Raw genomic sequence first — 11055 nt, 5'->3', positions numbered from 1 at the left:
CCACCCAGGTGACCTCCACTTCCTCTTCCCTTTCTACCTCTAGTGTCCAGCCCCTCCTCCTCAGCTCCAGCTGCTTCCTGACTCTTGGAACCTATGGCCTCAGGCCTGCTTTGCCCTCTGACTCAGGCAGCCCTGACCTTTGGGATCCAAGCAGGTGGCCTGGGTGGTTTTGCCCCATGAACTTGCTCTGACCTTTGGCATGTCCACCTGCCTCCCCACTCCTCCACTGCACACACCTGTCCCCAGTCCTTGGACATCCCAGGAACTGTGAGGGACCAGGTTTCTTTCGAAAAGGTAGCAGCACTGAGAGGCTTCACATCCAAAATCAGATGGTTCAGAGAGTCAGGGCAAATGGAGACAGCCGGTGGGCCTCTCCAGCCCCTCTCTCAGCAACATATCATTCCTGTCTGGGAATGCTCCACCCCATCCCACCTCGCAGGCTTCACGTGCTCAGACCTGTCTTACTGAGGGAGGTTTGCCAAAAAGGTTCAGAGGTGCCCACTGAGGCCACTTCGTAACCCCCAGCACCCTCACTCCTGGCTCATTACCGTGATGGGGAAATCACCTCTTCCTCAGATACATGTGGTGCCCTAACAGGGATTGACATATGTTGGTCTGGAATTTGCTCCCACTGGCTGCACTGAGATTGAGGGACAGACTAAGGAGCCCTTCTCCAGCTCTCTAACGCAACTAGTTAGTACTGGCCAAGGGAACCGGAGCACCTACTGTGTGCCAGATATCTTAATACAACCTCTTCTAAGCCTTTACAGCACCACCACTATGATATAATTCGTTTTACTAAAATAAGGAAACTGACGCCCAAAGAGGTCAAGTGGCATGCACGAGGCCACGTAGCTAGAAAGTGGCAATGAATGAATGATCTCACGGAGTGACTGCATGAAGGTGTGTGCTGGGCGCGCTGGGCAGCGGTTCGCGGAGTGCGGTGGATACAGACGGTGCACGGCACGCGAGGCCGGGGCCGGGTAGGGCTGGCCGCCGGAGGCCCTCCGCACCCCGGGCCCAGGGGAACGTGGGCTCCCAGAGGCGCTGCCGGGCTCAGCCTCCACCACGCGGGCCGCCCCGCCCCCGCTCCGCCCCCAGCCCGCCCCGCCCGGGACCGCAGACGGCGCCCAGCGGCGGCGCGAACGGCCGCGAGGAGGGTGGCTCCGAGCTCGGTGCTCACCGCGACTTCCCGCTCAGGGCCTGGCCCGACAAGGACCCGCGGCCTCCGCGGCGCTGGACGATGCGGTCGCGGCCCCGGGCAGCAGCGGCGGGAAGCCTGGCGCCCTGCAGGTACGAGCTCGCCCGCTCCGGCGCGGAAAGTTGGGCCGAGTTTGCGGGCGGCGCGTGGGGAAGGGGCGGGTGGCGCTGCCCTAGGGCGCCCCTACCGGCCGACCGGCGCATGGAGCGCCCCAGGCCTGGGCAGAGGTGCGGCGGCTCGGGGCTGCGGCGGGCCCGGGGCTGGCGGGCTGAGGGGCAGGGGGCGGGCGGCTGCTCCGACTTTCCCCGAACTTCGAGGCTCCCGGGGCCCGGGAGCGCCCCGCAGCTCTGGCAGGGCTCTGGCGCCAGATCCGGCGAGGGGCCGGTGAGGAGCGGCTCCGGCAGGAGCCCTCGGGCCTCCCTCGGGGCCCCGCTCACGTGGACTGCCGGGGCGGAGATGAGGGGGCGGCGGGGAGCTGGGCCTGGGGGGCGGCGGGCGCGGAGGCGCCGCAGGGCCCTGGACGCGCCCTGCTGGGACGAGACGGCCCTGCGGTTTCCTCGCTACGGCTTGACTCACTCTCTGGCCGCAGCCCAGGCTGGCGGGATCGCCCCGAGGCGGTGGCTGCCCGAACTCTGCGGCCAGGCCGCCCCCTGCGCCTGACCTCCCGCCTGTCTTTGGGTGTAGGTCCGTGGGCATGGGTGCACGGGCCTTCTTGGGGTGCACACGTGTGCCGGGCCCCAGCGAGGGGAGAACGCAGTTCTGAAGGGGCGTGTGTGCAGATGTGGGCCGTGCACGTACTTGCAAGCACGGGTTTGCATGCGTGGCTGCGGCCTGTGTAACAGCCTGCTGGGGTGCACGTGCGCCCCAGCGCCAACGGGCAGAGCATGGGGACACGCGGAAGCCGCGGGGTCAGGCGCGGCGGCAGCCCCAAAGCCAGGTTGGCCGAGGGCCCCTGGCACCACGGTTATGGGCGGGGCAGGTAGAAGAAAGGTGGTGGAGGCTGATCCTGCGACCCTTCCCCCTCCCCTGGAGCCTGGGCCGCCCCAGGTTCATTTGTTCACGTCAGCAGGGCCCAGAGTCTCAGCTGTGGGAGGTGTGAGAACCCCGGGAAGGGCCTGGTTCAGCCCTCTAGGGGAGGCCAGACGCTGGTCATAGCCAGGCAGGATCGCTGTCTTATTCCTCGTCTTTCCCACCGTCCACGGGCCTTCCGGAGAGCAGCTAGGAGATGGAAGAGGGAATTGCGCTCCAGATTCTGTTTGCTTCCCCTGATGCTTGGTCGGGGCGGGGGGGTCCTTTTCCTTGTCCCTGCCCTAGGCCCTGGCCGAGGTTGATCCTCCCAGCCCAACTCTAACCTCAGTCAGCAGACAGCTTGGTGGCCCAAAAGATGATGTGACCCTGCTCCTTGTGGTCCTGCCCTTCTCCAAACAATCGCTTGCCTCCTCAGTATGTGTGTGTGTGTGTGTGTGTGTGTGTGTGTGTGTCAGGGAAGAAGGCACCTACATTTTGGCTACTGTCTTGAGTGGGGAGGGGCCTTCTACTGGCAGGAGGTCAGGTCAGCCCCATACCCTTCATAGTCCTCCACTGATTCCCCAGAACCCTCATCTCTCCCCTAAAGACTCCCGAGGGTCCCCGGGGGGCTTTGCCTCTATTGGCTGAGTCCCAGGGTAGAGGGGAGGCTGTCTCAGGAAATCTCCAGGGCAAAGGGCACGCAATGGGCAGAGCCCAGGAGAGAAGGACTCCTGGGATTGGGGTGGGTGTGCAGCAGGCCCCAAGGGGCATGTGGGGGTGGTGAGACCAGAGCCAGCACTTAATTAATCCAGAGCTATCCTTGGGCGGGGAACGGAGCCTTAACACCCCCAACACGGTACAGCTCCTTGTAAGGTTGCCGTGCAGCTGGTTGGGGTTTTCTCTCTGGGATGCAGATCTCTGTTATAGGGCATTGCTCTCAGTACCGTTGCCCTGACGCCCCTTCCTGTCTCCTAGGCTGGCCTGAGGTGTTGGGATTCTGGCCAGGAGATGAGCCAACTTTGTGAGAGTCCTGCCCGGCTTCCTTGGTACAATTAAGCTAGGATAGGAGTGAGCATTGGCCCTCACACTACCCTTGGCTTTTCTTGCCCCCAAAATGTGTTGGTCTCACTCTGGGCCTGTGGCTGTCATTGGCCACTAGCCAGAAGGGAGGAGAGGGCTGGGAGAGACGGCTGGCTTGGCTTGTTAGTGATAGAAACCTGTGGCACCTGAACCATGGCCTAATCATAACAAGAGTGAGCTGATTCATCCTTTCTAAGCCACCTGAGTGTTTCGGAGACCAGGGTACTAGGAGAGGTAGAGGCAGGGCAATGTGGCCTAAGAAGACTGACCTTAGATGACCCTTCACGGATCACTGCATACCTGCTGCCTTGATGCTTGACCTCTCTGGGCCCGGCTCCCAATCCTTGCTTGGCCTTGCTTCAGGACTTTAGTCTTGTTCTGGCATTCAGTTTTTCTATCGGTACAGTGGGGGTAGTTGCCAGCTAGCACTCTGTGGCCCCTGGGGACTCCTTCCCTGGACAGTCACACCCTCCCACCTCCCTACCTGCTTGTCCCTGGTGCTGTGCTGCCCTCATGTGCCTTGGAATACCCAACTGCAGCTTAGGGGCTGGGATGCACGCAAGGCTGTCCTTCTGGACACTTTTGGGACCTTCCTGCTGGTGTCACAGCACCATCTACTGGACAGCCTTGGCTCTCCAGCTGGGGGCAGGGCCTGTACAAAGCTGTGCACCCCACTGCCTCTCCTGGGGGAATAGCCCTACCCTGTGAAACCAGGCCCAGTGTCTGTGTCACTCTGGGCTGAGGGACCTGGGTTCCAGGCTTAGCTCTGACATTTTTGATAAGACTGGCAGGTCAGAGAGTGAGAGCTGAAGAGTGTCTCAGGAAGTCTGAATTCACAGACAATGTCCAATTCCGCATCTTGGCTGCAGTGGGCACCTTGAGAACCCTATAGCATCTGCAGTGAGAGCTATAGTGGGAGGTAGGAAGCCTACCTCTTGTCCCATCTCCTTTATCAGTGACGTTGGGATGAATGCGTTTCATCCCAATATGGGGAACAGGGGTAGCCAAGTGAGCTGATCCTCAGACTGTGCTCTGTAAAGTCTGAAACCCCAAGAAAGGGGTCTTGGGAGTCATGTGGAGAGAAGCTGAACAGAAGGAGGCTCCTGGGATGGGGGTGGGGAGTATACATTGGACATCTCTGTGTTGTATGACTCATGCGTTCATTCATTCATAGTCTTTATCGAGCATCTACTAAGTGCCAAGTTCTTAGGTGTGGCAACAAGCCAGTGAAAGCAGCAGTCCTCCGTTGCTTGTCTGGAACCCGTTCTGACAGCCCCTCCCTTTCTCTCTTTCTCTTTCTCTCCCCCAGGTCAGCAGTTGAGTAGCTGGGGCCTCTGAGGGCTTGAAGCCTTCACAGTGATGGCGGAGAAGCGGCCACTGGGGACCCTGGGGCCTGTGGTATATGGCAAGCTCCCCCGCCTAGAGGCAGACTCCGGACCCGGGCACAGCCTGCCCCCCTCTGCTGGTAACCAGGACCCCTGCAGCTACAAGGGTGCCTACTTTTCCTGCCCTATGGGGGGTGCTCCCAAGGCAGGGTCTGAGCGGTTGGCATCCTGGACCCCATACCCACCCTTGTACCCTACCAGCGTGGCAGGACCCCCTCTTCGGACAGACAACCTATTGACCAGCTGCCTGCTCTACCGCCCACCAGCAGAAAGCTCTGAGAAGGTGCAGGACTCTGGCCCCGTTGAGCTCCTGCCCTTCGGTCCCCAGTCTCATTCCTACCCAGGCCCACCGTTGGCGGCCCCCAAACCTGTCTACCGTAGCCCTCTGTGTTACGGGCTCTCGACTTGCCTGGGCGAAGGGGCGGTGAAGAGGCCACTGGATGTTGATTGGACAATGGTGACTGGACCCCTGTTACCCCCGGCTGACCCGCCTTGTTCACTGACCCCAACTCCTGGCAAGAGCCAGTCTCTGGATGGCACCTTCTTGCGTGGGGTGCCGGCTGGGGGATCCGGCAAAAACTCCGTGGGCTTCTCCCCGTGTCAGGCATTCCTGGAGAAGTATCGGACCATCCACAGCACAGGCTTCCTAGCCTCCAAGTATGCGGGTCCTTACTCTGGGGACCCCAAGCAGGCATTGTCTGAGGGACCCCCAAGTCCTTGGACCCAGCTGGCCCAACCCTTGGGGCCAGCCTGCCAGGATACGGTGCCCACCCACTACCCGCTCCCTCACCCTCACCCTCCACAGGCCCTGCCTTGTCCACCAGCCTGTCGCCACCCAGACAAGCAGGGCAGCTACAGCTCAGTGCTCCCACTGCAGCCTCTGGGAGCCCACAAAGGGACTGGGTACCCAGCTGGTGGGCTGAGCAGCCCCTACCTGAGGCAGCAGGCAGCCCAGACACCCTATATGCCCCCAGTGGGCCTGGACACTTTTTCCTACCCCTCTGCCCCGCTCCCAGCACCCTCACCAGGCCTCAAGCTGGAGCCGCCTCTTGCTCCCCGGTGCCCGCTGGACTTTGCTCCCCAGACACTGGGCTTTCCGTATGCCCGGGATGACCTCTCTCTCTATGGGGCATCCCCAGGGCTCGGAGGGACGCCACCTTCCCAAAACAGTGTGCAGGCTGTGCCACAGCCCGGTGCCTTCCAGCGAGGATGCCAGCCTCTCCCTGCCAGCCAGCCATGCCCAGAGCCCGGAAGGCCTGCAGAGAAGCCGGTGCGGGAAGCAGAGGAGAAGATGTGGCTGCCCAGCTGCAGGAAAGAGCAGCTCCAGCCCCAGCTTGATGAACACCCTGGAGCGCCTATTGTCATCGAAGATAGTCCGGGCCCTCGCACCCCACCGGCACTCCCAGCCTGTGCCCAGGAGCGCCAGTCTCTTCCACAGAATCAGGGTACGCTGCCACCCAGCTCTCCACCCATGCCTGTTATTGACAATGTCTTCAGCCTGGCCCCCTACCGTGACTATCTGGATGTGCAGGCACCTGAGGACGCGGCCGAGCCTGACTCAGCCCCTGCCCCCAGGGAGAGCCCTGCCAAAGGCTGTGGGGAACCCCTGCCAGCCCGGGAGACCCCTTCGAAGGCACGATGCTCGCTTCGAGAGGAGGTGGCACTGGACTTAAGTGTGAAGAAGCCCATGGCAGAGGCTCCAGTCAGGGTTCCTAGTCCTGCAGCGCATGCCAAGCCCCCGGCCCTGGATGCCCCCGGTGTGGGAAACACGGTCTCGGATCTGCCTGACCTGGAAAAGGTAGTCCCAGAGGCACCCGGGGTGCCAGCGACTACAGAGGCCACCCCTAGGACCAACTTCCATAGCTCCGTGGCCTTCATGTTCCGAAAGTTCAAGATCCTCCGGCCGGCACCCTTGCCTGCAGCCGTGGTCCCATCTGCGCCTACCCCGGCCCCTGCGTCTGCCCAGCCTGTACCTACGCCCACATCTGTGCCCCTTGGTCTACAGATTCTCAGCCAGCCCTTGCCCGTGGCCTGCTTCAACCTGGCGCTGCCCAGTCCTCCAGCTGTAGCCATGACGTCCCCGACCCCAGCCCCTGCTCCGGCTCCATCGCCGGCCCAGGCCCCGACTCCGGCTTCTACCCCCGCCACGGCGGACTCCCCAGAGCAACACTTTACAGGACTGCATGCGTCCCTGTGCGATGCCATCTCGGGCTCGGTGGCCCATTCCCCACCCGAGAAGCTGCGCGAGTGGCTCGAGATGGCCGGGCCGTGGGGCCGGGCAGCATGGCAGGACTGCCAGGGCGTGCAGGGGCTGCTGGGCAAGCTGCTGTCACAGCTGCAGAGTTTCGTGTGCACCCAGCAGTGCCCCTTCCCCCACGTGGTGCGGGCCGGTGCCATCTTCGTGCCCATCCACCTGGTGAAGGAGCGGCTCTTCCCACGGTTGCCCCCTGCTTCCGTGGACCATGTGTTGCAGGAGCACCGTGTGGAGCTGCGGCCCACCACGCTGTCAGAGGAGCGGGCGCTGCGCGAGCGGGCCCTGCATGGCTGTACCTCGCGCATGCTCAAGCTGCTGGCGCTGCGCCAGCTGCCCGACATCTACCCTGACCTGCTGGGCCTGCAGTGGCGTGACTGTGTGCGCCGCCAGCTGGGTGAGCATGGGGCAGCCCCAGTAGCCACCGGAGCCGTGTGAGCGAGTGACAGGTGTGTGGGCTGTGTGAATGGTCACGGCTAGGGGCTGAGGGATGCCTGGACCTTGGAAAGGGCAGGGAGGCTCAAGAACTCATGCTGGGGAGGGGGCTGGCCATCCAGGGTAGGCTCTGTGGACCCCTCACCCCAGCACCGAGAGCCTTCACAGCCTCCTCTGTAAGCCTCTGAGCATGCCAACCACTCTGTCCCTATGGAAACTTTCTCAGCCTTCCCCGGTGCAGCACCTTCCCAGGTTCCCTCCTCCTCCTCTGCTGTGCCTTCTCTGGCTTTGGTGCAGGCTTCTCCTTTGGGTTCTAGGGCTCTGACCAGGCTGTGTTCTCTATCTGACGTCTTGCCCCACTGTGTCTGTGTCCCGCCCGGCTTCCCTTCTGGGCTTGGGCCGCAAAGAACTGAATGCATGTTGGCCTGTTGCACCTGATGTCTGTCTGACCCTTAACTCCTCCCAGACCCACGCTCCTGAGCTTCCCCCTAAGTCCTCTGCCCCCCGCCTTCTCCATCTCAGTGAATGGCACCTCATCCCCGAAAGTGGGCAGGAATCCCCCATCCCCTCCAAAACACTGTTGCCTTTTGAATGTGTAGTGTTTCAGTCCTCCCGCGTATTTATGGGTAGTGCACCCATAAGTCGGAGCAGTGTTTTGTGGTTTGCTTTTCCCCTACTAAATGATGCCTTGTGCATATTGTTCTTCAGCTCGCTCTTTTTGTGTCCTGGAGCATCATGTGCATTGGTGTGGGTAGCTTGGCCCCGCTCTCGGGAGCTGCTGTGGTGTTTCATGGTGTGTACACTCACTTCTTCGGCCAGGACTTTGGGGATGGTGCCAGGCGGTGTCCATCGTGGCCTCTCATGCATGTGGCATATTGAGGCCTGAGGCCTGTGACCCTCTCGATAGTCTTCCCTTGCTGCTTCGCCATCCCTGCCACCAAGCCTGTGTCTGGGCTGTGTCTCCACAGGAACTGTTTCTTGTCCCCTTGCCATGATGGCAACCTTGGCCTGGGCCCTTACCTTGTCCAAGTTTCAGGTCAGGGTGGAGAAGACCCTGAGGCAATGAGGCACAAATGTGGAGCTTGGGGTCTGGGTGACAAGCATTGCTGTCCCCTGAGCACTTAAACAGTTGGGACATTTGCCCTAATGGGTGCAAAGACCGTCTTGTTTCTGTACAATTGGGCTGTTAGGCCTAGAGAGGACAGGGCCGTATTTCCTGGACAGCTTGCTGGGCAATGGGGCCCAGGCACTTCATAGTCCCCTCCTGCTCTGACTGAGCCTGCTGGAATCTGGGGCATAGCGCAGAGTTGACTGGGACCCAGCTTCCTGCCGCTGGCTGGATTTGGCATCCCAGTCCCCACTCCCTCCCTGGGCTGTGGGTCCTCCCCCGATCCTTGGGGGAGTCCACCCTTCTGTGGGTGTCCTTAGTATTACCCTGACAGCCTCCCTTACTAGTAGGTGTGTTCTTGGTCAGAAGCCCCCCCCTTCTGTCCCCTCTGCTGCTTCCTCCACTCCAAGCTCTGGGGTGGTATGATGGAAAGATGATGGTGCTGATGTATAGCAGGGCCCTCTCTCATACCTCAGTTTCCCTGCCTGTACAGGCCAGTGGTTCCTGGCCTGTTGGCCCCTTTCCTTTTGTTCTTGCACCAGACACTTCTCCTGAGCGGTACCCTCATCAGACAGAGCTATGGTATCACCAGGGGAGAATCACACCCTTTAGTTTGGTGGTCTGGCCTCCAGCACGTGTGGGGAAGGGTCATGATGTCTGTGACCCTGCTGGGGCCACCCAGGCCCGAGCAGAGCGGAACCACTGGTTTAGGTGGCTGGGAGGCCAGGAGATGGGACCTAAGGTGTTGGGGTCTGCAGCCTGACTGTGTGTTCATTTTCCAGGTGACTTGGACACTGAGGCTGGATCTGTGCCCTCCTCAGAACCCACCATGGCCAGAGATGAGCCAGAAAGCCCAACCCTGGCCTGGAAGTCACCTGCCCCCAAGGCCAGGAAGCCGGGGAGGAAGCCACCAACCCCTGGCCCGGAGAAAGCAGAGGCAAATGCTGGGGAAGGGTCCCACGGTGCCTCACCTACCCCTGCCACCAGCGCCAGCCCACCTGGCCCCACACTAAGGGCTCGCTTCCGCAACCTGCTGGAAACTGCCTGGCTCAATGGCCTAGCACTGCCCACTTGGGGCCACAAGGTCTCAGGGCCGGATCGGCCTGTGCCCCACCCACAGGTGTTGGGTGGCCAGAGCCATCACCTGTAGCACTGGTTGCTGTTTGGACAGCTGCTGTGTGGGGGTCACTCTGTACCCTTACCTTATAGGCCAGCGGCCCAGGGCCATCAGTGGATACACCCTTGGAGCTTCTCCAGCTCTTGCTGCCCCCACTGGGCTGGAGACCCCGCTTTTAACTTGAGGGCCTTCGTTAGAAAGAACTACTTCCTGTTTTTTTCCTTAGAGAAAATGTGTGGGCTTTGGAGCTCAACAGACTTGGGCTTGAATCCTGGCTCCTGTGTTCCTTGCTGTGTAACCAGGCAAGTCACTTCCTTCCTTGAGCTCCCAGTTCTCCATTTGTAAGATAGGACAACGCAGCCTACCTCACAGGGTTGTTGTGGGGTGATGCCTGACACACACCCATTAGGGTTTGCTCTCTGCTCCCTCCCCAGGACCGGGGCCTAAATCCCAGCCGGGGCCTGGAGTAGGAGGCTAAGGCAAGCAGAACCTTCTTCTAGAAAGTCTTTGTGTGTCATGAGACTTGGTTATTGTACAGTGTGTATGACTTACACTTTCTAGAGTCATCCCCAGGAAAGCCTGGGGCTATACCCCCTCACTTGGTGTTGGGCCCTGACCCCCCAGCCTGGAGCACTCTGGGGAAGCCTGCTTCTTCCCTCCTGCACTACAGGGGGTGCAGGGATACAGCCTGGGGCTGACATCCTTGTGTGTTTTCCCAAGAAGTTGTGTTTGCTAGAAGTCATGCAGCTGCAGGGACTCAGGGACTAGAAGAGACAGGCTGAATGACAGCTCAGTCCTGGGAGGTCTCTGAAGATATGGACTGGGGCCCCTGGCCCTCCCAAGCTAGAGCCCCATCTGTCATGCCTGCTATGAGTTACCTCCTTGCAGAGTGCTAACCTGAGCCAGAGGCTGGCAGGCTGGGCCCTTGGCCTGGCTAAGGTTTGTCATAAGGCTGTGGGCCCTGGAGGCAGGCCATTAAACATTAAAAGCAATTGGGTTGTTTTTGGACCTGGGGCCTGGCTGTGTGTTTGGCGGGGCGTCCACAGGTTTAATAGGCCATCATCAGGTGCCTAGTCCTTAGCAGTTCTCCCTGTTCCCAGCCCAGAAGGTGCCAAGGCTCTCTGGCACCACTGTGCTGGCTTGCTCTGGCCATGTGGGTCCTTGTCACACCCACTGGGCAGCCACTTCCTTGCTCGGGGAAAGCCCATCCCCTTGTGGGTCCTGGTGGCTTTTGGTCTATAGCACACCACCCGGTGAGAAATGCTAGTCACCACACACCCCAGCACCAAGGACATGCCCACCAAGGTGTACTTCATCCTTCACATGTGAGCTGGTGTGGGGAGACCCGGCATGCCCTCCAGAGACCCTGCCTCTGCTGGGCTCTTCCTGCAGAGGTTCGTCCTCGGGGCTGCTGTGGTGGTGTCTCACTCCATCTAGACCGGAGGCTGGTCTACTAGGGCTGGTCAGACC

General features: G+C 60.9%; 1 protein-coding gene across 1 annotated transcript; it reads left to right on the top strand.

Moving 5' to 3' along the window:
- The first annotated feature begins 1119 nt into the window (after positions 1-1119).
- Positions 1120-10593, top strand: CB3H15orf39 (chromosome B3 C15orf39 homolog). The gene is made up of 3 exons (XM_043554976.1): positions 1120-1293; positions 4599-7322; positions 9251-10593. Exons 2-3 carry the CDS (start codon positions 4649-4651, stop codon positions 9616-9618), a joined length of 3042 nt encoding a protein of 1013 aa, XP_043410911.1. The 5' UTR covers positions 1120-1293; positions 4599-4648; the 3' UTR covers positions 9619-10593.
- The last annotated feature ends 462 nt before the right edge of the window (positions 10594-11055 follow it).

The sequence above is a fragment of the Prionailurus bengalensis genome, chromosome B3 (genome assembly GCF_016509475.1).
Source record: "Prionailurus bengalensis isolate Pbe53 chromosome B3, Fcat_Pben_1.1_paternal_pri, whole genome shotgun sequence".
Lineage (NCBI taxonomy): Eukaryota > Metazoa > Chordata > Mammalia > Carnivora > Felidae > Prionailurus > Prionailurus bengalensis.
The sequence above is the reverse complement of the archived record's forward strand: the minus strand, read 5'-3'. Positions and strand labels throughout refer to the sequence as shown.